This window comes from Ictalurus punctatus, chromosome 1, assembly GCF_001660625.3.
Source record: "Ictalurus punctatus breed USDA103 chromosome 1, Coco_2.0, whole genome shotgun sequence".
Taxonomy (NCBI): Eukaryota; Metazoa; Chordata; class Actinopteri; order Siluriformes; family Ictaluridae; genus Ictalurus; species Ictalurus punctatus.
The window spans coordinates 9,433,256-9,459,418 of NC_030416.2; the positions used below are offsets into that span (position 1 = coordinate 9,433,256).

At 38.1% G+C, this 26,163-nt stretch overlaps 2 protein-coding genes across 4 annotated transcripts in view; both read right to left on the reverse strand.

Moving 5' to 3' along the window:
- Window positions 1–26,163, reverse strand: part of LOC108279266 (uncharacterized) — a 202,246-nt gene that overhangs the window by 132,143 nt on the left and 43,940 nt on the right. The window lies entirely within an intron of this gene.
- On the reverse strand, window positions 1,886–24,534 carry LOC108265737 (uncharacterized). Of its 3 annotated transcripts, XM_017468397.3 has the most exons (7): window positions 24,420–24,534; window positions 24,135–24,205; window positions 14,672–14,742; window positions 13,751–13,808; window positions 6,737–6,846; window positions 6,417–6,446; window positions 1,886–6,077 (listed from the first exon to the last, which is right to left on the reverse strand). In XM_017468397.3, exon 7 carries the CDS (start codon window positions 6,060–6,062, stop codon window positions 4,569–4,571), a length of 1,494 nt encoding a protein of 497 aa, XP_017323886.1. In that variant the 5' UTR covers window positions 6,063–6,077; window positions 6,417–6,446; window positions 6,737–6,846; window positions 13,751–13,808; window positions 14,672–14,742; window positions 24,135–24,205; window positions 24,420–24,534; the 3' UTR covers window positions 1,886–4,568. The 3 variants fall into 3 exon arrangements, with proteins under 3 accessions (XP_017323886.1, XP_017323868.1, XP_053536266.1); XM_017468379.3 differs by lacking the exons at window positions 24,135–24,205; window positions 24,420–24,534 and adding an exon at window positions 15,195–15,435; XM_053680291.1 differs by lacking the exons at window positions 14,672–14,742; window positions 24,135–24,205; window positions 24,420–24,534 and having other exon boundaries at window positions 13,751–14,425.

Below are 26,163 nucleotides of genomic sequence, written 5' to 3' on the forward strand. Positions count from 1 at the left end.
TTTTTATCTCAAAACCGCTGCTGCTCATATCATGTGGTCCATGACTGTACACATCCAGTTTCTTCACCATGTTTAGTCACTGCTTGAAACTCCCATACAGATACTCAATGCAGATAGTCAAATTGCTTTACCTAAGCCTAAATACATTTGCAAAGATGTGAATTAGAAATGATCTCACAGTCAAATGACCTTATAGTCAAATCTAACGTACCTATATGATAAGGCTAAATCTGGATGATATGTAAAATAAGGCACAACACAAAAGCATATTTCCTCTCTTGGAAATAGTATAAGAGAAACTGTACACCGTAATCAATACAACACTAAATCCAAACCACGGTTAAAGTCACATTAAGTAAGTGTGAATTAAACAGAAATTGTGGATTTTCAAGAGTGCTCTATGAGGACTGGACAATAATTTTTTTGTGATTGTGTACAAAATTACAAAAAAAAAAAATTAAATAAACAAATTTAAATTCATTTCCTACACCAGTAATATTTTGTATCTTTACAACCCAATTCACAAAGGATTACTTACTTTGTGTCAAAACTGATTACATTAATGTTACATTAAAGTTTGTGAGCTTTCTTGGATGTTCTATTTTTGTGTCAGTAACAATTAAAATATTTTAAAAAAACATGAATGGTTATTTGATTGTGGTTTTAAATCCAGGCAGGAGAAATGAAAAACAAGCTTTTTTCATTGAATTAATAAATATGAATTTTTATAAATTATAAATTTGATGTCAATTTTATAAATGTATAAACTTGTCAGGAATTATGCGTTCCACATATTCATGATGTACATGATATGTTGCACATAAGCTGTTGTTACTGTTGTTATAAAATAAGAACAAAGTTATTTCACATGTACAGATGGACATCATGTACAGATGTTCCATACTTTTCAAGATAGAATGGTTCAGGTAAAATCGGACTGCCTTAAGTGGAGATATGAGAAATGAAAGGATATAATAAATGCATGTATGGATGTATGAAACATACAGCAATGGCTATAGCTAAATGGTGCACTGATGGAATTTACATGAATGTAGAAATAATAATTTTGTATGTGTGTGTGTGTGTGTGTGTGTGTGTGTGTGTGTGTGTGTGTGTGTGTGTGCAAATCTGGAATTTTGAGCCCCACCCTGAGCCGACCCAAAACTGGTCCTATGTGCAGATTCAAGTGTGAACATGTCTTTAGTGTACAGTAGAATGTGTAATATTTTGCCAGATCTATTTGCTATAAGCCCTATGTAAAAATAAATAAATAAATAATAATAATAAAAAAAACCAGCAGCAGGCAACGCCAGTGTTTTTGTTGTTGTTGTTGTTGTTGTTGTTGTTGTTGATGATGATGATGATTAATAACTTGATCTTAGATCAGGTTGGGCAACTGTTAGAAATGTTCATTGTAAGTAAATGATTTTGCTTACCAACTTCCCTAGGCTAATGACCCCATTGATATTTTATATTAAGCCCATTAAAATACTAGATCTACTACAAAAAACAAAGCTAATAATGTTATCTCGATTGTAGTTAAGAATGAACAGACTATGTTTTATTGAAAAATATATTTTAACTTATTGTAAATTAACGTTTCAAACTTAAACAAATATCACTACTGGTGAAGTAGTTCCTTTAACTCAAACTTGTACCAAACCCATTTCTATAATGTCATAGAAATACCGGAAAAGGGAACTAGTGAGTACAATTCCTATGAGCCACTGCACCTCACCTGACTATGTCACATGACTGCACCTGATCTTGATTTGGAGTATGCATGGTCATACATTGTGCAAAGATGTAGCCAAAGATAAATGTGCACATTTTATTCAATTAAAATTGTATTAACCTGCACAGGAAACCGAGATGTAACTACTGATAGATTGAAAATATTTAGATCAGCCTTTATTTTATTATAGGTACTGCAAATAAATCTATAACTATTGAATTCATGCCTTACACACATTTGTTAACACAATTTTACAACTGCACATATTGTATATACTGTAACTAGAGATTACAGAGCTACTGATCTAGTGTTTAATGTTACAAACACATTATATCAATATTTACAAATATTTTTATTATCATAGTTTTACATTCAAGTTTTACACATCATTACATTTACATTCTGAACTGCCAGTGCAGTTTCCTCCAGAACTACTGGAGTAAGCCCATTTACTCAGTCCTTGTGCCTGTCATGTCTTGTTTTAATATCATTCCAACCCTTGGACCCAACCCTTACTCACGGAGTACTGTATAAAGGTAAACATCCACTGAGTTAAAATCAAATGTCTAAAGAGTAATACGTATTTAACTGATTAAAAGAGCTGACCAAAAGTTCATCACACCTGATTAATTAAGCATTAAGCTGGTTCACTAAGAAATTAGTTATCAGAAAAAAAACTACCTTTGTTTAATAACTCTTTTGAAATGAATGCTAAGCCACAATAAAAATGAAAAAAAGAACTAGCTAGCTAATTCAACAAGAAAAATTGCAAATCTTAATTAGCTAGCTAACAAACTAACTAATGTATAAAACCTTACTATATAGCTCGTTTAATGGTGAATCTAATCTAATTTGATGGAGAATTTTAAAGATTAATATATCATGTGGGAGGTGAATGAGATATCTCATCCAGTGTGAGTCAGTAAATCCAACAAAATACATCTTACTAACAAAAAAAAATAATTTGAATGTACTGTATATAATGTATATGTAATTTAAATGTAAAAATAAATACTACTAGACTAAACAAGGGCTAAAAACAAAACCAAAAAACTAAACAAAAAACCCACAGTTTATGTATATATCATGATCACCAAATCTACTATTACTGTCAAATTGCTACCATTTATACTTGTTGCTGTTAATAGATACAAGTATATGTCCTTATAGAATAGAGTTGAATCCAGTAATGTGAGCTCATGAAGTGACTCTCAGTATAAGTAACTGTAGACAGCGTCTAAAACCCTTGATAATTTTCTGAATCTGTTTTAATTCTGGATCTAGAGATGCCAGAACTTGATGCCGGACTTTAATGACTAACTGTGGTACCAGTGGGCCCTTATACAGTATGTGGTCATTCCTGAAACGGCCAACAGATGGACCCAAGATTTTATGAAATGAAATGCATTCCAAATGACTATCATTTAATCCCAAAAAATAAAAGGCAAATACCCAAATATGCATGAAGCATGTGATTACTACAGAATTTCCCACATTCCAAAAAATACAGTATTGAACAAAATAATAACGAAAGGCATAAAACAAGTGACTCAGCACACAGCATTTCCTCTTTACATCTTCACAGTCCATGATTCAATCCTGAGCTCAGGTTACTGTCTGTGTGGAGTTTCTCATGTGCATGTTCTCCCTGTTTCCACATGGGTTTTTTTCTGGGTTCTCTGGTGTCCTCACATTGCCAGGAGGCTATTCTAAATTGTCTCTAGGTATGAATGAGCCTGTAAAAGTATGTCTGCGTGGTACTCTATGATGAACTGATGTCCCATCCAGAGGCTATATTTGGATTGTCTCCCAATGCCATTTTTGGGTTTGTTGTATTGCAGAAAAATCAGAAGAGTTTGCTGGAAATGTGAGAACCTACTATAAAACTTGAATACCCTTACAGTGCTGCTTAAGTCAAAATTGTTTGGATTCTTTTCAAAGCATTTCATTATAATGACCGTATGAATTTATGAAAACAATTTCTTTCAATAAATTTGGATAACGATTATTTAAGAACAACAAAAACATGCACAATTAATGTACAAGTTTTAGAATATTTTACATATTATATAAAATAAATTTTTAATACAATATTAAATTATTAATTCTGTTGAGAGAGATGTGCATCTCTGTGCACTGTGCATGGTGTGTGAGCTACAGTATAAGGAGCAACAGTTCAATGAATGATTTTTTTTTTTAAAATAGAAATATGCTAGAAATATAATTATATTTTGGAGTTCAGGCATTCAACTAAAATCAACTTCCCATTAGTAAAAAAAAATGAAGTAGCTCTTTTCTAAAGTTCCATGAACATTGTTGCCAAGTTCCGCATATGTTCTGTATTGAAGATAGATACTGAAATCATAAACGTGGACCACTGTTAACTGTTTTTCCTGAAAAAGACCAAGAAAAAGAAGGAGAATACTTGTACCTAGTCCTATGCCTGAACATTTTGGGATGAGTTTCACATCTTTCTGTATAGTTTTGAAAACTTGGCAAGCATCCCCACAAGTATTAGCAAGCTGTGCATTATGCCCAGTATTAAACAAAAACATTTGTGCTTGCATCCCAGTCTCTAAATCTGTACAACAATAAAGTCTTTTATAATCTGCATGATATATAAGTATAGTGTAAAATTAAACTGTGGTAATATAGTAAAATAATAATAACATTACTTCTACTACTACTACTACTACTACTAATAATAATAATAATAATAATAATAATAATAATAATAATAATAATAATGTGTAAAGCATTTAATAAGTTCCAGCTCCTGATCACCCTTTCCTTCTGATTGTGTCTAGTTTTCTACACTTGTGCTTTAATCACTTCAATCTATTATGTGGCATTCTGTAAGCCTAATTCCTGAGTCGTCCTGGAATTTCTCTAGTACCCTAACAACTTTTCCCCGTTTGCTCTGGTCTGCATGTATGAGCAGTGCCTGTCTGTGAAAGGAAACACTGGTCCTGCACTCTGTCTCACTCCTGAGAATCAGATCTTCTAGCTGTGTCAGAGCTAGATTGAGGATAGCGTTGGTGAGGGGAATACCAGGACGCAGACGTCTGAGTTCTCCTGAAAAGTTTTGGACTTTAGGAAGAAGGCAGTCCAGAATGCTGAAGTCTAGTGGAGGGACAGATTGTATCTGTTTTAGTCTCCTGAGGGTTTGTTCCAGGAAGGACCACCTAATTTCCTGTGGGCCTGGCTCGAAGGTCATGGTAAGAAGAATATCAAACTTTGCTTTCTTCTCTCTCTTCAGAGATGGAGTAATGAGCACACTAAGGCGCTTGGCCAATATTTCTGAAAATATCAAACAGTCAACATTGAAAATATCTCCTGAATAATAAGCTTCAGGTACCTGCTTATTCTTTAACATGAGGTTATACTTTCTCTTTAAGGTCTCAGTCAACTGACAACAAAACTTTTTGTAGTAATCCACATCCATTGTAGCAAGTCTTTGATTGGAGTCAATCAAAGACTTGATGGAACTCAGTATTTCTGCCCCATTGATCTTCCCTGATCTCCTGTCGGGTTCTTCATCAACTCTAGTTTCCCTCAAAAACAAGGCTACCTTTGGAATTATATTTCCAGTCTGTTGCTGCACTTTGAGTTCTAGGACAAGAGGCTTGTGATCTGAAATTTCATTGCTCTGTATTTTGCTACTACACACACGTCCCATTGCATCGTTGCACATGAAAAACATGTCCAACCTGGAGTGACTCTCATTCTGACGTCGTGTAAAGCCTCCATCAACAGAGTGAAGGTATGACCAGGTGTCTCTGAGATTCAAAGAAATAGTAAAGTCTTCTAAAATAGCTCTTAGTGAAGACTGCTTTGTGAGAACAGCTGAAGATAACCGATCAAAGCTGGGATCCAAAACAGTGTTGAAATCACCTCCAACCACTAGCACACCCTCAGCTGTTTCCCTCAGATAGTCTTTCAATCTAGCCAAGACATTTTTGTCTGCCTTATGATTGTACACATTAACAAGAGTGTACAGTTCACCATACAGACGACAGAAGAGTACAATGTAACCTCCACTGCAATCCTCATCATGGCAAATGTACTCAAATGGTACATCATAGCTGATCAGTATTGCCACTCCTTTACTGCGAGGGCTGTGTACAGTGAAATAGACATTCCAATTTTCAACATTCTCCAAGATTTGGTAACATGTTGGCCCAACATGTGTCTCTTGTATGAAGGCAATATCAGCCTTCAGGGAAATGAGGCTGCTCAACAAATCTGAAAACTTTTGGGGTGGGCTTTTAATGCCACGTGTGTTCCAGGTGACAAAACGGAGCCTTTTTTTCACTAGTGATGCCATAGTTTATGACTGAACCTGTAAATAAAATACAGAATGTAAAATCACAGATATTAAAAAAAAAAATTGGTCTATTATATATTATGTTTTGTATATTTAAAGGATCAAACAGCACCAATTTTAGTTATTTCATATCGGGCCATAAATTTATGAATGAGTTTTGAGAGGAGGTCATTTTATGAACACAGTTCTCTATTCAGTGTGTTCTCTCACTGTTCTCAATACATACTCACTTTTTCACTTACAGTATATAAATGAAGAATTGTGTAATTCTGATTGAAAGATATAATTTGGTTCAATAAGTATCAATCCCAAAGTAAGTACTATATTATAAAGTTTCGCCTGTTAAAAACATACCTTGTTCTCAGCAGTCAGCTGGCGGTACAACTAAAAGGAATTAAGAAATAAGGCATTATTGCACATAAGATTTAATGTACATAGTGGAAATTTTGTACACAAGTCAATTACATCACACATGTGTTGGTAACAGTTGGGAAATTATTTCGCACTTGAAAATTTTTTGTTTTTATTGCATGAAATTCTATAAAGGAAAAATAGATTGCAACTGCTTTTTTGTTTTATTTATTATATATCCATTAAAAATAGAAAAACAGATGCATTTGTGCAAAATCTGCATAGCTTTATGACTTTCCATTTAAAAAGCAACCTGTACTTACCTTAAAGACCAGACAGGCAGCTAGTGAGCGCACACTGGATCAAAGAATGCAGTATTTGATTTGTATTTGATGCTCCTTAATCACTTGCTGTCAAGTCTCAGGTCAGACAACTGTTAAGTAAAAGGTTTCATTTTGAGAAAGTGATATCGTTTAACTTATTTTTTTCCTAATGTCTATGTTAAGTGTAGTGGGGTGTGTGTCGTGGTTAAAACGTCACCCTTATTAACTATATGGCCAATAGGCTCTCTCCCTACCACAGTATATAAGTGGTTGTTTAGGCCTCCCAGAATGCATCATGGTCGAAAACCCGCCCCTTCCTTTCATTGCTATGGACTACAGAGTGTGATGTTGGGCTACTGAGACTGTGTGCAGGTGTGATGTGCTGCTCACTCTCATTGCGGTGTGCCGTCAAGGCTCCCAACTGTGTAGCATGGTGGTTTAACGTAGCTCCGGTCGGAGCGCCAGCTGTTGCTGTCACAACTATTAAAGACGCTATCATGACTTTCGTATGTGCCATTGTGAGTATCATGTCATCGGATCACGGGTCCTCAATTTTGCATGCATTAAGGTGGGCTGAGTGAGATGTGGTCGTTTTGGTATAGCTCCTCCCCCTCACTCGCGGAGCCACGTTGCTACTTTGGGCTGCTTGATTCTGTTTGGTTTCGCTGCATCAGTTTGTTTTGCTTTTATTTATGTTTGTTACTGTCACTAAGATCAGTTTTATTGAACTCAACTGTTGCAACAGTCTTTATCAATTATGGTGATACTGCTATGTGGTAGTAGTGGTTTTGGTCAGTCTTGGTAAACTTGCTACCTGTAATCAGTTTGAGCTCGGGGTTATCTCTGTGTTTTTGTGACAGTAAGTTTATTTTCATTTTGTTTTGTTTTATTCTTTTGTTTGTTTGCTTTGAGCATATTGTAAATGATTTTGTGTTTTTGTTTTCTCATTGTAGGAGCTGAGTGCTTCCTGAGGCTGCGAGGGAGTTCTTTGCTGCACCTTAGGCTTTACTTAACCAAGGGTTGTTATTATTGCTGTGTTTATTTGCAGTGAATTTTGTGGGTATGATCCTGATTAGTGGGGTGCTTTTCCCATTTGTATAGTTGGTGCTGTCTTACTAGCCTGCCCTTCATACAGGAAGCCTCAGTCCTGCTATGATTATTGTTAATTTCTTCTTGTGACTGTTTTATTTGACTAATGTATGACTGCCTTGGCTGCTGTTTTTTAAAAATAATTCTTGGCCAGTCTTTTTAACTTCAAAATAAAATGTATTTTTGTATGGAAACCCATTCCTCTTGCCTGTTCTAAGTGGAACGTATTTGTGTGTCTCTATTTGGGTTATTTTCCCCGTTTTCTCGGGGTGGCGTAGTTGCTACGAAAACAAGCCACATTGCTACATAAGCTAATGATCTTTTATATTTGTCACAGCTCAGTCAGATCAGAACTCAATTTCCCAAGATGCAACACTCACTTCTCATGCACGCATGTGCTCACCATCCCCGGAGTTCTGATCAGACACACCTGGCACCAATCACACACACACACTCTCACCGCTAGTTCTTAGGGATGTCATTCACCTAGAGTCAATTCGAAGTATACGTTCAGTCAACTCGTTTCTCTGCGTTACCAAGCCGTTCTAGTTAGTTAGTCTTCTAGTTATCCTCGACCCTTGTTTCCGGTTTCGACTACGCTCTCTGCCTGACCCCGTTTGTGCTGTTCGTCCGATCGCTTGACCATTGCCTGTCTTATGACTACGTTTCTTGAACTTCCCGATACCACGCTCTACACCTGCCGCCTGCTTCTGCTTCCGTGCCGATTCGAGGTTCGTGACAGAATACTTCGCCTTCCAATGGAAGCAGCGGGTGATCCCCGTTGGCCGCAAGCCATCGAGGGACATGGCCGGATGATTAGTGACCATGATCACCGTCTCGCAAGCCTGACTGAGCAGGTAGCTCGGCTAAACCAAACCGCGCAGTTTTCTACGGCACGGACCACACGCTTACCTCCCACTCCAGCGCCGGAGAAGTACGACGGAGATCCGGCACGCTGCCGAGGTTTTTTACTCCAGTGCTACCTGTTTTTTTCAACATACCCAGACATGATCGGAATATAATCCACTTCATGGAACTCTTAACTGGGAGAGCTCTCCTCTGGGCCACAGCGGAATGGGAACAGGAAAGGAACGTCATCAGGACATATGATCAGCTGACATCACGTTTCCACACTGTATTCGATCATTCTCCAGACAACCGTGAGACTGGGGAGGAATTATTATCCTTGACTCAGGGATCACGTTGTGTGGCGGATTACGCTCTTGAATTTTGTACTTTGGAGTGGATGGAATCAACCCGCTCTAAAGACTATGTTTCACCAGGGATTAAATGCCGACATCGTAACGGAGCTGGCGTGTCGCGACGATCAGCTGACTCTCGACTCACTCATTAACTTAGCTATACACCTGGATTGTCTACTACGGAGCCACCGCTTCATACGCAGCGTGGCGGAAGTACCAGCGTCTGAGAGCCCTGGTGAACCCATGCAGCTGGGACAGACTCAGGTGAGCATGCAGGAGAGAGAACGACGGCGCCGTGAACATTGTTGTTTCTCCTGCGGCAAGAAGAGCCACTTCGTGCAACAATGCCCTCTCAAACAGTGCTCTACCTGAGGGGAAACCAAAACTCCCAAACAACCTCAGTCAGGGGTGAGTTTAGAACCCATTGCCCAGTACTCAGTTCAGTCTGCATTTGTATTACCAGTTATATTAGAATACTCAGGCGTTTCCTGTATTTTAGAGGCGCTGATCGACTCTGGAGCAGCGGGGAATTTAATCAACCAAGAGACCATACACCAATACAACATCCCCGTTCGTCCTCTCAGCACACCCCGCCGTGTCCAAGCCATTGATGGAGCCCCCATTGGAGATGGTTTAATCACCCACTGCACCGAACCTATTAACCTCCGCACCAGCGCTCTTCATCAGGAAAAAATTACGTTCCATGTCATTGTGATGGCCTGGCATCCAGTGGTTCTCGGTCTTCCTTGGCTCGAACATCACAACCCACAAATTTCATGGAATCAAAGGGAGATCACTCGCTGGTCAGCTCACTGCATCAATCACTGTGATCACCTTAGCGTCCACATCCGTTGAGAGCCCTGACAAGGTGGACAACGTTCTGATCCCCAGTGTTTACCACGACCTCATTGAAGTATTCAGTAAAAAGAAGGCTAGTGGACTACCTCCTCATCGAGATTATGACTGCGTAATCGATTTGCTTCCAGGCACTACACCACCGCGAGGGAGAGTCTATCCATTAACAGTAACTGAACAAAAAGCCATGGAGGAGTACATTCAGGAAGCATTGCACAAAGGTTATATACGGCCATCTACTTCTCCAGCATCAGCAGGGTTTTTCAGCAGAGAAGAAGGGAGGAGGTTTACGACAATGTAAATGATTACCAAGGACTAAATCGGTGTTGTGTCAAGTACCGTTACCCACTACCTCTAGTACCAGCCGCTCTGGAACAACTACGCACTGCCACCATCTTCACGAAACTGGACTTACGCAGTGCATACAACTTGGTCCGGATTCGAAAAGGAGATGAATGGAAGACTGGGTTCAGCACAACTTCAGGTCACTATGAGTATCAGGTCATGCCGTATGGGCTTTCTAACGCTCCCTCGGTCTTCCAATGTCTAATTAACGACGTGTTACGTGACATGCTGGGATGCCATGTGATCACCTACATAGATGACATTCTAATATATTCTAACTCCCGGGAGGAACATGTTCACCATGTCCACCAAGTTCTACAACGACTGCTCCATCATCAGTTATATGTTAAAGCTGAGAAATGCGAATTTCATAGAACCACTATTGCGTTTCTGGGATACATCATCAGCCCCGAAGGGATCTCCATGGACCAAGAAAAGGTCCAGGCAGTAGTAAACTGGCCCACACCCACGACAATCAAGGAACTACAGAGGTTTCTGGGGTTTGCAAACTTCTACAGAAGGTTTATTAGGAATTTCAGTGCCATCGCCAACCCCTAACGTCCCTGCTAAAGGGGAAACCCAAACGTCTGTCATGGAATCCAACCGACCAAACCGCCTTCGACAAGCTCAAGAAAGCCTTCAATACTGCACCCATCATCAAACATCCGGACCCTTCTAGACCATTTATAGTGGAGGTGGACACGTCAGAGACCGGGGTAGGAGCCATTTTATCCCAGCGGTTCGGAGAGAGGCCAAAGCTCCATCCAGTGGCATTCTTCTCGCGAAAGCTTTCCCCCTCTGAGAGAAACTACGATGTGGGAAATCGTGAACTCTTGGCAGTTAAGTTAGCGCTGGAGGAGTGGAGACACTGGTTAGAGAGGGCTACACATCCCTTTGTCATCTTCACAGACCATAAGAACCTGGAATATCTTCGCACTGCAAAGAGACTCACACCCCGCCATGCCCGATGGGCCCTGTTCTTCACCAGGTTTCACTTCATGTTATCATACCCAGGGTCCAAGAACATAAAAGCTGATGCCCTGTCTCATCTCGACCACACAGAACATGTCAACGAGCACGAGGAGTATATCATCCATCCTTCATGTATCATCAATGCGCTAGAGTGGGATCTGGACCAGGAACTAGAGGAGATTCCCCAGTCGCAAGTACCCGTAAAATGTCCCCCGAACAAACCTTTTGTACCCGAAGGGTACCGTCAAGAACTCATCATCTGGGCGCACATGGTACTCGGTACAGGGCATCCAGGGGCACAGCGCACACACCATCTCCTAAAGGAGAAGTACTGGTGGTCCAATATGGAGGGAGATATACACAAGGTGGTGGCATCCTGTTCATCTTGCGCACAGAATAAGGTACCACGGACCATCCCAGCTGGGAGGCTCAAGCCCTTACCCATACCCAAACGCCCATGGTCACACATATCAGTTGACTTTGTAACAGATTTACCAAGATCCCAAGGAAATACCACAGTTCTAGTCACAGTGGACCGGTTTTCCAAGTCCGTACGTTTTATTCCATTACCCGCTCTCCCCACCGCCTTCGTGACAGCCGAACTTCTATTCCAGCATGTTTTTACATATTTCGGCATTCTGGAGGAGATTATCTGTGACAGGGGCCTGCAGTTTACTTCCAGAGTGTGGTCCAGCTTCATGACTAAGATGGGAGTAACAGTGATTCTCACCTCCGGATATCACCCACAAGCCAACGGACAAGTTGAACGAATCAATCAGGAATTAGGGCGATTCCTCCATACTTTCTGTGCCAATAACCCTGAGGACTGGAGCAAGTTTCTGCCATGGGCCGAGTACGCCCAAAATTCACTACGTCATTCGGCTACCAATCTCACTCCTTTCCAGTGTGTACTAGGTTACCAACCTCCACTGTTCCCATGGAACCTGACTCCCACTGCAGCTCCTGCCATTGACCAATGGTTTGAACGTAGTGAGCGTGTCTGGGCTGACACCCACCAACGCCTGAAAGAGACCACAGACACATACAAGCGCAAAGCAGATCGCCACAGCAACGAACACCCTAATTACCAACCAGGCGATAGGGTGTGGTTGTCCACCAAGGACTTAAGACAACTCATAGCTGTAAAAAACTAACGCCAAGATACACTGGACCATTCAAGATCCTCAAGCGAATCAATGAAGTCACTTACCATCTGCAACTGCCACGACACAGCCACATCTCCCCCTCATTCCACGTATCACGTCTCAAACCTGTTGTCAACGGTCCATTAGCTACAGAAGTACCATCTGAAACTCCTCCGACCCCTCTGGAAATTGATGGACAACCGGCTTACTGTGTCAAGAAAATCATCAAATCTAAACACAGGAGAGGCAAGCTGGAGTATTTGGTCGAGTGGGAGGGTTATGGACCTGAGGAACAATGCTGAGTTCCCAAGCAGGACATACTGGATCCACAGCTTACTAAAGACTTTCACGCAACTTATCCTGATCTCCCAGGTCCACGACCCCGGGGGAGGCCAAGAAAGAACTCGGCTCCCGGAGTGAGCCCTTTGGGGGGGGGGGGGGGGGGGGTTCTGTCACAGTTCAGTCAGATCAGAACTCAATTTCCCAAGATGCAACACTTATTCTCATGCACGCATGCGCTCACCATCCCCGGAGTTCTGATCAGACACACCTGCCACCAATCATACACACACACACTCTCACCACTAGTACTTAGGGATGTCATTCACCTAGAGTCAATGCAAAGTATATGTTCAGTCAACTTGTTTCTCTGATTCTTACCAAGCCGTTCTAGTTAGTTAGTCTTCTCGTTATCCTCAACCCTTGTTTCCGGTTTCGACTATGCTCTCTGCCTGACCCCGTTTGTGTTGTTAGTCCGATCGCTTGACCATTGCCTGTCTTACGACTATGTTTCTTGAACTTCCCGATACCACGGTCTACACCTGCCGCCTGCTTCTGCTTCCGTGCCGATTCGAGGTTCGTGACAATATTTAGTACTTTGGGATAACTACTGCAACAAACCAAAGCAAGCAAGTTATCATGGTTGTAGTTACAAATTTATATTTTAAATAAAAAATATATATATATATATTTTTTTTTTTTTTTAAGATTCACTTATGCAGAAATCAAGTGTTAAATTAAATGCTAACACACATTTGTACTCACAATCACTTGTCTGAACCAAATCTTGAAATCTGAACCAAATCAATATTTGAGCCATACTTGTGTAAAATTGAAGAAAAAAAAAAAGTAACTCAAAGTTCACATACAATTTACTTCAAAATATAATGTAATAGCATATATTTCATATGAATTGATTATTGCCTGCTAAGAACTAATATTTTATATTGACATTCCTATGATTTACATGCTACTGTTTTTAGAAAAACATTAAATTATATTAAGGAACAATAATGTAATACCTTTCAGGAACGTATGGTATGTATTTGTATGTTGTAATTAACATATCTTCTATTTCAGTAAATATTTCAAATGTTATTATATAGATTCCCTCATTGGGAACTTACCTTGCACACCCAGCTTGAGCAGAACAAGCAATCAAATTAATCTTAGTATTCAGACGAGCTTTAAAAACACAAGAGTACGTTACAGGTGATGTAGCTATTGGTCCATACAGCAGTAATGATTACTCTATGTAATATATGACAGGAAAAGCCACTTGGAGCAAACATTAAATATCACACTTACAATGATTTAGTATTTGCAGTTGGGGAAATAAGCATTGGTAAATATGTTTCCAATTAGGTTATTCACATGAAATTTTCACCAGACATCAGTATTAACTCAAGAAATCCAAAAACATGGCAAGAAACTACAAGCATGGCAGATGACAACTATATTTCCCACATGGACACGTTCACCATCCACGGAGTCCTAATCAGAGACACCTTTCTCCAATCACACACACACTCATACTACTCCTTTTAAGAGACTCTCTTTCACTCATCAATTTGTAAAGTATACACTCAGTTGCCTAGTGTCTCTGTCTATACCAAGCTTTTATACCGTGTCTGTTTATTCTGTTTCGACCTCTTCTCTTTGCCCTGTCCTGTTTGTTCTCTTTGTCTGATCACCTGACCTCTGCCTATTATGATTATTGACTTCTGCCTAATCCTTCGTACTTGTTTAATTAAACTGCCATACCTGGACTTGCTTCTGTCTGCATCTCCATTTCATGACACCTTGATAGAATAAATAAATATCTATCTATATCTATCTATCTATCTATCTATCTATATATATATATATATATATATATATATATATATATATATATATATATAACTAAATTATAGAATGTAAATGTTATTATATATTCCCTTGTTAAGAACTTGATCATTTTATAATTACACCTACTTAAAAATCTAACAGAAAGAGAAAGCAGCATATATTCAAATGGTTCCAAAAATGTATTAGAATGCACTTACCACAACCTAAACAATGATATAAGATGAGAGGAAGACGATGGGAGAAGAGAACAGGTTTCCTGCAACTCCAACTGTCACAAAAAAGTCACAAAAAAATCAATCAGTGGATTTGAAAGAATTTCTAAGTAATCACATAACACAGCATTTAATGATTTAATGATTTGTAAATTTAATGCAGCACTTTTACAGCATTGTAAAATGATAGAGTAATTTACTGCATAAAAACTGACAAAGCACAGTTTTTATACAGCCAACAAAGGAAAATGTCCTTGCTTTGTGGTAAAATGTGACACTTTTTTGTTCCACAACATGATGCCTTATCAATGTATAGAGTGAAGAAGCAGCCACAAACTCAACAGTTCTAAAGTGTTTATGTGAGCAGCTTCAATTTCAATGACTTGAACCATCAAGGTAAAATAAAAACTGTCAATGCTATTTGAAAGTGTGTATTTCACTAAGAAAATTTTGACATTAAACAGAAGAAAATGTTACAGTGGAATGACAAATTAGACTGTATTCTTACTTCCTGGACTACAGGTGACCCTCAAAGCAAGAACATAATGTGTAATCAATCCATGGTTTGGAAGTAATCCTTCAGCATGAAAATAAATATGGTATTTTGAGCCCTCTCTGAACCGATCCAGAACTGGTCCTAGGTGCAGACTCAAGTATTCTGCCCAAGTGTGAACACACCCTTAATGTGTAGTAGAATGTGTAATGTAATATGGCATTGACATCTCTCTTTACTATGAGCCTTACCTTAAAAAACCAGACAGGCTACTTAGGAGCCAAATTTGGACCAAAGAATGCAGCAACACCAGTGTTTGCTTTTGTTGCTGGTTGATCACTTGATCTTAGTTCAGGTTGGGCGACTGTTAAATAACAATGTTCATTGTAAGTAAATGATTTTGTTTACTGGAACTTTCCCCTAACTGATCTAGGTTAATGACCCTATTTATAGTTTATATTTAGCCCATTAAAATACTACATCTACAACAAGAAAGCAAATAATATTCATCTAATAATAATGTAATAATCTAATAATAATACTAATAATAATGTAATAATCTAATACCGATGCTAATGATGTTATCTTGATTGTAGTTAAAAATTAACAGACTATGATTCACTGAAAAATACATTTTAACATAGTTTAAATTAAAAATTCAAAATAATACCAACCTTAATATTTATGAAATTCTTGTGTAAAACTCAAATACATGTGAACATCCAGTTCACATAGAATTTGCTTTAAAAAATGTAATTCCATGTATTTCCTTTAGTGCTAACTTATTTAGTGCTAATATAAACATTCCTCTATTTCAGTAAATGTTATTAAATAGTTTCCTTTTGTTTGGAACTTATCTTATGCACTCAGTTGATGGCAGAACAGAAATATAATAAATATATACTATTTAATAAATATATACTATAATCGTCACGTTACGATTTCTACTCCGTCTGATGGTGACTCATGTAGGGAATAAAATACAACGGTGAAAGAAAGTAAACTGATGAAAGTCATTGTTATTGACTCTGGGTTCTTGCTAATGCTAGCGTGCATATAACGTTATGCGCTGTCGTGGCTTATACTTCCGGTTAGTAAAAAAACAAAAAAACGCTAGTGTTATATTTGAGATGATATTACCTTTCTATAATCCACTCACTGGACTTTAGTGCAGAGTACACAGTGTAAGTGTAAGTGTACAGTACTTCATTTGGGACACAACTTTAGTATTTACTCTCTGAAGCGTGTTTTCGGAACAGAAGTAACATAATGAGTAAACATGCCCCGTGCTGTGCTCAGACCAACTAATCTATAATGAGATTCATTAACAAAGATTTTCATAATCGTTTATTATCGATTTTTATCAATTAGTTGTTGCAGCTCTACATGTATGAGGACCCATGTTTTAGTCTCATTATCGACATGTATTACAGATATGTAAACACCTTAATCACATTATTAACGTTGTGTGGGACTTTTCACCCCATTTTGCGACAGGACACGTACACACATGACAGTGCTCAACAGTTTTACGTCAAACAAGAAAGCACGACTGTGCCCCAAACCGTGTACTTACGTACTATATAGTAGGTGTAATACATGTATCTCAGCTACTATATAGCAGGTAAGTACACAGTTTGGGATGCAGCCCACGGCTTCAAGCAGTCATCTATTTGCATGTATAACATGACAAATAATTAACTGCACTTGATGCGTTCGTAAGAAAATTAAAAATAAAAACACCCAAAACTGTATACGGTACCATAACGAAGACGAACTGTATGTTGATACGTGAAATTCTGGAGGGAACTTTGGATGGCGTTGCGTGGGGACGTAATGATGTGTGCCGTTAATCGCTCTACGTTCTATAACATGTAAAATGGGAACATGAAAGGAGTATTCTAAAAGCAACTCATGTAAACACCTTAATCACAATATTGTCTTATTCAGAATAAGGTCAATAATTAGATTTCTGCTGTCCATGTAAATGTAGTCACTGAGTCTGGGTGCTTGGTCCCTGAAAATGCTGCTTGCAGCTTTAATTGGTGGTGGAAATGAGGATGTGGCAAGTGGGGGCATGATTTAGCAGGAGTGTGGGGGAATGATCAATTGAATGTGGTACACCTGATTCTTTGTGGATGGTCATTTAATAATAACCATTATGAGGCATGTGTGTGTATGTGTGTTGGCTTAGCTGAACTGAACCCAACTGAACCTATCTACTGAACAACTCCGTTACGTTACTTACTGCACAGTATCAAGTCAGTTCTATCTGAGAGCTTTCTTGGTTTTCCAGATCTTGCCTTGACTTCCAAATTTCCCCGTAATGACCATTTCTTAATGACAATTCAATCAGTGGAAATTGTGAGCTAGAACATATCACTTTGATATCTTCTTATAGCCTTCCCCTGATTTTTATGCATCAATTTGTTTCTTTTTTAGATCCTCAGTCAGCTTTTTAAAGGAGCACATGGTTTGACAACTGTGTAACAAGTCAATAAATCCTAATGAAACAATTAAAGGATAAGGAAACTTCCCTCTTTCAGCTCAAGTCTACCTCTCAATGTTTTTGAAAAACGCAACTTAAATGGGTGTGTATGGCTATGCAAAGAAGGGAGGGGGAGTGGGCGTGGCAGGGAAAGGCAGGGGAGGAAGAGGGGGGTGAGCCTTCAAAACACTCACAATAATCTGTGACAAAAAGTTTGCAGTGGCAGCAGTGCACAGGGCTCTGATGAAGTGCACAGTTCTGTCCTCCTGAATTCCCAGGGCTAAATGGAGACACAATGGATAGCAATGCTCTGCCCTATCTAGCCGAACCATTAGCCCCTGGTGTGAATATGGATTAAAACATAAAACAAAACCAGAGGCAGTGTGGATGGGAGAAATGTCAGAATGATAGCTAGCTAATAGGCTAGAGCTTTTCATGAATGAAAGGGGGAAGAGTCTTCCTTTCAATGCGGACTCTCATTGTATAGTTAGGCATGCAATGGGCCATCGGCGCCCGTGGAGCTTTCAGAGGTTTAATTAGCTCAAATGACAATTAAAACTGTCATGGTTAAAAATTACACACATACCATATTTGAAGTACCGCATCATTGTGTAGACGCAAACTGCCTTCATGAGCAAGTCAGAAGTCCACCTTTCTCCAATTCTCATAGCTGTCCCAAGAAAACACACTCGAACTCTTAGACCACTGAAACAAACACCTGTGACCCATTTGAATGCCTCTCCCATCTACTACATCTGTTGTAGGTAAGCACCATGTGCTGTCATAATAATAATAATAATAATATGTTCAATTTATATAGTGCCTTTCTCGAGCTCAAGGACACTTTACAATACAATGATACATAAACAATGAACAATCATGCACAAACACACAATGTGAAAAACAAAGAGCAACCAAACACAGAAAAGAAATACACAGTACAGTCACTGAGAAAATGTATTATAACAGATTAGGACAGATAACACTGAAAAAACATATACGTTTTTAAGTGCGATTTGAACTCAGAGATGGATGTGATGCTGCGGAGAGTTAGAGGGAGAGAATTCCAGATTTTAGGTGCTACAACACTGAAAGACTTGCCACCCATGGTTGAGAGACAAAATCTAGGAACAGAGAGCACTCCCAGCCCAGAGGACCTGAGAGAGCGGGGCGGGTTGTAGGGGAGAAGCAGTGCACTAAGATAGAAAGGTGCCAAACCATGAAGTGATTTAAATGTGAGCAGGATTATTTTATCTTTAATACGAAATGAAACCGGTAGCCAATGCAGTTCAGACAGGATTGGAGTCATGTGAGTTGAGCGCATGGTATGTGTGAGAAGTCTAACGGCAGAGTTTAAAATATATTGCAACCTAGCAATAGAATTAGCAGGTAGACCAATGAGGAGCGCATTGCAAGTCAAGCTGTGAGGAAATAAATGCATGAACCAGTGTTTCAGCATCTTTGAGGCTAAAGAAGGGACGGGGGCGAGCAATATGACACAGATGAAAAAAACCAATTTTAGGAACGAGGTTTATATGAGCTTCAAAGGTGAGGGAGGGATCAAAGATGATTCCTACATTTTTTACAGTACTAGTTGGTTTAATGAGAGTGCTATCAATGTCACAAATAAGGTCATAGAGGATATGTTTAGTAAGTGTTGGTGTTCCGATAATAATAATCTCAGTTTTGTCCATGTTAAGTTTTTAAAATTGGTGTTACTTAATTGACACATGCTGATAGTGGACCAGTCTGGAGAGTGGGAGAAGATCTACAAGCTGTATAGATGTCACGTAATGGACGTAAAGGAGGTAGGAAGGATGCAAATGCAGATAAAAGCTTTATTATATAAGAGACAGGCAGAGAAATTCAAATCGTGAAACATAAACGTGGTCATAAACAGGCAATAGGTCAGGCGATTGGCAAACAAGGCAAAACAAGAATCGAGAATGAGCGCGAGAACAATATCAAAACAATAACACACGAATCGAGAAACAAACGCTTGGTATATGGAAACTCACATAATACTTCGCAAATATTTAGTGTTCAAACAGTCTCTTTTATGTGTGGTGTGATTGTGTGTGAGATTGGATGCAGGTGTGCATGATTAGAATGAATGTGAGTGTTCTGGGAATTGCGATCCATGGCGGCCATGTTTGCAGGCCACAGTGCAGGATGGGAAATGCTATATTATATATATATATATGTATATATATATATAAATGCTATATTATATATATATATATATATATATATATATATATATATATATATATATATATATATATAGTAGAGGTCCAAGAACTGATCCGTGTGGGGCACGTAATTTTAAAGATGCAGTAGGTGACTTATAATCCTGCACAGAAATGTAGAACTGTCTATCTGTGAGATAAGAATTAAACCAGGAAAGAGCAGCACCAGTGACACCAATACCCGAAAGACGGGCAAAATGACAGTGTTTGAGGAGAAATGTTGGAGCAGGATCAGAGTGGCATGATGAAAAACTGGATTTCAGTATTAAGTCACTGATAGAAGGGCACTGATAGGGGTTCGGAGGAGTAAAGCTAGACAACTGTTGGTCAGGCAGAAAACTAAAAGCTGAGGCCTTGCCTATAAAGCACTGGCAGACAGCATTCAACTTTTCCTTGTTGAAATTCAGGAAAGAGCAACAAAACTCTTCAGATACCAGGGGAAATGTGGGAGGAGGGGACAAGCCTAGTCTTAATAGAAGCATGCTCATGCAAAATATCAGAATTAACAGAGTGGTTTTTTGAGAGTATCACTGAAGGACAGGAGATATCAAAAACATCAGAAATTTTAGAGGAAGCAATGGAAGCACAGACTAATGTGACATCAACCGATTAAAGCTCCTGATAGGATATCATTGTATTATTGCATTTAGAGCAGGTAGACTGCGACTAAATTCAATAAGCTTATGATCAGATATGCCAGTGTCAAAAGAGGAGACTGAAGCAATATCAAACCCAGATATACAGATTAAATCAAGAGTATGACCATGGGTGTGAGTAGAAAAAGTCACATGCTGAGTCAAATTGAAACAATCAATAACAGACAGTAGTTGAGATGAGTTAGAGCACACTGTATCCACATGAATATTAAAGTCACCAAGCAGGAGGACACGTGAACATGAAGCGCAGGCAAGAGTTAGCATTTCACTGAGTTCGGGAAAAAAGTCAGACTGAACTTTGGGAGGATGATATCGTAGCATAATTGTGAGAGGACAGTGAAAATCAGACTTTAAAACCATATAGTCAAATATATTAGTATTGTGAAAGTCAGGTTGGGCTACATGGCCACCCCCCTTGCCATGTAGCCACGGTCTGGACAGGTGTTTATATCTGATGTAAGTAGGTTCAGCTGCACGTAATCACCAGGTACGTGTCAGGTTTCAATGAGTAGTAGCATATCAAAGTTTTTGTCCGTGATTATTTCACTGAGGTATGAGGCTTTATCAGAGATGGAGCGGCAGTTCTGATGAGCGAAATGATGATGTGAAGCATTGGGGGTTGATCAGAGATTTATAGCACTGTACATCGTGGTTAGGATACATAAGCGATTGGCATGTCCTACAGTCAGTAGATGGTGACTTAGACTTAGGTCGGGCCCTGTTAAACCAGATAATACCAGGTATTTGTGCAATGAGTGTTCAGGGATTCTCCAGGTGTGTGGTGTATGTATTGCAAACGACAAGTAATCCCAATCATCTGACAGTGCTCGTATGTCGCAGAATCAAGATGCGTACGGCACTTTAAAGCCCTGACTTGGGATGATGAGTATCCAATCTCCATTTTAGTTGCATCACAAAAATTATGCATAATAGGAGCAGAAAGTGAGCAACTGCCCAAGGCATATTTATGCTGACAGATATGATGCAGCCACCAATACCACATTAGCCAGACCCCGACTGTCACAGCTCACCAAGAGGATGGCAACCCATCCAAACAGTAAGTAGTAAGCAATCAGCAGAACTGATGCAGAGAGCATTAACTCATTCACCAGCTGAGCCAGAAGTGGTGGACAGAATGAGGAGAGAAATTGCAGCAGGCCGACAGCCAAACAAGCATAAAGCAGCGAGAAGAAACACAAACCAAAAGAGTCCAAAACTGAAAATGTTGGCGGTCAAGGAACCAAAAAAGCTAAATAATTCACACAAGGCACATACAAGTCAGACAAAACAAACAAAAGTCCAGGTGCAAAGTTTTCTTGCACCGGAAGTGAAAAGTGGAAAATCATACACTGGGCCGGCCATGAATAATTAAGAGACAGCGTCTTCTCATAGGATAATAACACACAGTCTCAAGAATAATTATGAGACACCGACGCGTCATCGATGTACATTGCCACATCACTGCCTGTAACGACATTTTAAACCCCAAAGACGAAAATAATGGAAAAAAGCTCAAAATTAACCAGTTTTCTCCTACAATTAAATTAACGGATACCAAGATTGTCTTTTATGATGTGCGACATGTACGCCTGTGTTAAAATCTCAGAAAATCTAGTTTAGTGTTTCATGAAGCTTTTAGGCCTAATAAGTTTTGACGAACAGAAGTGTGTCCAAATATTTGCATATGCCAAATAATATAATTAAATAATGAATTATTTCACTTCACTACTTCAAGTGAAGTAGAAATTGTGGTTTGAAGCACCTATATTGTGGTCTAGGTGCTATCGTCAATACTAACACCATAACACTATTTAACACCAGACAAGACACAAGCAGCTTCAACTCAAAGGCTCTGAACAGTTGATAAGACTCAAGCTAAAGTAAAATATAAAACTCTATAAGCAGTATTTGATAGTAAGTCATACACTGAGGAAAACAGGATGCTCAACAACAACAAAAATTGAACTTACAGATGTATGACAAATTGGACCGTATTTTTTCTTCTCAGCATACAAATGAACTTCAAATGATAAATGGGTGAACTTGGCATTACAAACAATATATATATATGTTGTATATTATATTAAATGCAGGGAGACATAATTGTTTGTTGTTGCTGATCTCAGTTCAGCTCAGGCAACTGTTGTTCACTGTCCAATGTTCAATGTAAGTAATTCTGTTTATTACCAAATGGAATTTTTTCCAGGATGCCCACAAAATAACCAAATCTTCTGCATGAAACCAAAACAAACGCTGTTATCTGGGTTGAAGTTAAGAAAGATTATGAATGATTACTTTGTCAGACTATTTATCATTGATATTAAAATAATTTTAAAATGCATAATTTAAAATTAAAACAAACAAATCATTATTTAAGCCATACTTTTGTAATACATATGAACATTCAGTTCACATATCAATTGTTTGAAAATATAATTTAATGGCACATATTTCATTAGAATGTATTATTGCATGTTAAAAACTAACATTTTATATTTACATTCATATGATTTATATGCTACTGTTTTTAGAAAAAACATTCATTCTATTGAGGAACAATAATTTAATAGCAATCAAGAACTATTGTAAGGTATGTATTTGTAATGTTGTAATTCACATCTATTTCAGTAAATATTTTAAATGCTATTATATAGATTTTCTCTTTGGAAAGCTACCTTGTGCACCCACCTAGCAGCAGAACAAACAGTCATATGAGTCATACAATTCAAAGGAGCTTTGAAAACACAATCGCATGTCACAGGTGAAGTAGTTATTGGTCCATACAGCAGAAGAAAGGAAATGATTACTCTATGTAATATAAGGCAGGAAAATCAACTTGGAGAAAACATTAATGATCACTGTTAGAGTGTTTGGTAACACTTTCTATGAAGCCAATGCTTATAATGAATTATACAGTGGGGGAAATAAGTTTTGGACGTGTCAAAAAAAGTTCAGGCTTTTCACATGAAATTTTCACCAGTCATCAGTATTAACTCAAGAAATCCAGAAATATAAAGAATTCACAACATTAAAGTCTATAAATAAAGTGATGCATAATAAAGTGGAATGACACAGAAAATAGTATTGACCACAGTAACTGAAATTTATTTAATACTTAGCAGAGTGGATACTTAGTCTATCAGCATGGACCTCGAAATTTGAAGGATCTGGAGAGATTCTGTATGGAGGAATGATCTCAGATCCCTTGCCATGTGTTCTCAACTTCATGTCATTATAGGAGAAGACTCAGAGCTGTTATCTTGGCAAAGAACAAACTATTGACTAAAAGGGTGCCAATAATTGTTGCACATTTATATTTAAAAAATATTTTTTTTAACATGTGTTTTGTCGGCAATTGTTCGATACCCATGAGAACATATTATTTTTGTGACTTTTTTTAAACAAAATATCAAAAGATTCAACAATAAAGACAAATTTTCACAGCCTTCATTGCTCATATTTACCAAGGGTGCCAATATTAGTGGAGGGCACGGTAGGTTCATGGATTTCATTTAAAAAGGAAGAAAGTTTTTCATGTCAGTGTGCAGTACATCTTACATACCTTAAACACCAGACAAGTAACTTGTTTTTGATGCTCCTTGATCCCTTGATCTCAGTTCTTAAGTCAGACAACTGTAAAGTAAAAGTTTGCATTGTAAGTTAGTGTCTTTGTTTACCGTCTGTGTTTTTGTTTATTTAATAATCAAATACCAAAAATTGTAGTACATGAATTCGTTCACATACATTTCCTTAAAAAAAAGGTCTCTACATATTGTGTATTATTAACCTATTTTTCAAAAAAAATATTATAAATGTTATTATATAGAGTCCCTTGTTGGGAACTTACCTTGCCGCAAAATGTGGTGATTATGGCAAAAAAAAAACAGAAAAGGAGACTTTTAGCTTCTACATACAAAGCAAGAGAAACAAAACGAATAACAAAAAGCAGGAAATGCGCACACACACACACACAAACACACACACACACACACACACACACACACACACACACACACACACACACAATCATTCATGCGATGTTTGCATGAGCACATCCCTCTTTCCATGAAGTATTGTCTAACCCATAAAGAACTAAACCTAAGCTTGCTTGGGAATGTGTGTTTTTGAACACTAAACACTAACGAAATTGTGTGCCCAAGAAAAAAAATGGTTTATATTCGTCTGTAAATATTGCAAGAACATGCAGAATATAATATATGGAATGAATAAAGTTACAATTTACAATAGACCAATAAACAATAAAACACTTTACAAATTAGTAAATGTTACTGGAGGTCTCCTGACTGTTTCTATGATTTGGGCATGTAAAGTGAAGTTTAGAAAAAAAATGAAAATGTACTCTAGGTTTTCTTGATCAGGTTTAAGATTTTGTTATTGAAAGAACAGCTGCTGCTCACATCATGTGGTCCATGATGGTGATCCATGAACACAAACTGATGCAACTGTCCACATCCAGTTATAGTCAAATATAACCTCCATAAAACGCAAATTCTGGATTCAATGTGAAACCAAGGTACAAAATGAAAGTAAATTTCTGTGTATTTGTAATTGTAGACAAACAGGGCAAGAGATTTAATTTTAGCAGGAGGACATCTGCTAACAACCATCCAACATAAATGCTGCCAAGGGGCATGTATGAGCACAACATGTCTGTAAATGAAAGACAGGTCATGCACTCTGTCTCAGTTTTGAGAATCAGATCTTCTAGATTCCTCAGGATCCAGATCAAGGATGAGGTTGGTGAATGGACAAATGTCTGAGTTCCCCAGAAGAGCTTCAGCTTACATTACATGATACATTAAATACAACATACTAAATGCTAACAACTGTTAAATGTGCTTCTTTACGTGAATTAATTGATCATTTGTAAGGCAAATACCAGTTTTGGAAAATGCTACACAAAATTGTAATTATCCTATGTGATCCTAACTCCCAGGTACTCAACAGCTTTATTAGAAAGATTTCAACCAGATCAAAAACTTGAGGCTGAGAAAAGTAAAAAAAAAACAAAGCAATATTCTTACTGCAAATCTAGCAAGAACATGCCATGCATAACATGTTAAAAGTTACAGTAAAAAAGAAGAAACTATAACAATTTATAAACTAATAAATGCTATAAGAAGTCTAATGTATCTGTGCTATATGTACAAATGATTTGGGCATGTAAAGTCGAATTTGAAAGCAAAAATGAAAATGTGTAGGTTTACTTGAGCACGTTTAAACTCTCTTGATTTCTTGATCTCAAAACAGCTGCTGCTCACATCATGACTGTGATCCATAAGCACAGGCTAGTGCAAATGTCCACATCCAGATACTCAATAATTTGGTTAGGCCTACATACATTTGCAAAAATATGAATAAGAAATAAACTTGGTTTTGCATAGTCAAATTTAACCTACGTGAAAGACAGATTCTCGATTCACTGTAAAACAAAGCACAAAACGAAAATAGATATTTTTTTCTCTTGCCAATAGTATAAGAGAAATTATACACTGTAAGAAATATAACAATCTAAATGCAATCAATGGTTAAATATGCTTCTTTAACTAAACAGTCATTTACAAAAGGCA

Excerpts from the sequence above, each read along its gene's own strand:
- LOC108265737 (XM_017468397.3), bottom strand. The coding sequence starts at position 6,062 with ATGGCATCACTAGTGAAAAAAAGGCTCCGTTTTGTCACCTGGAACACA.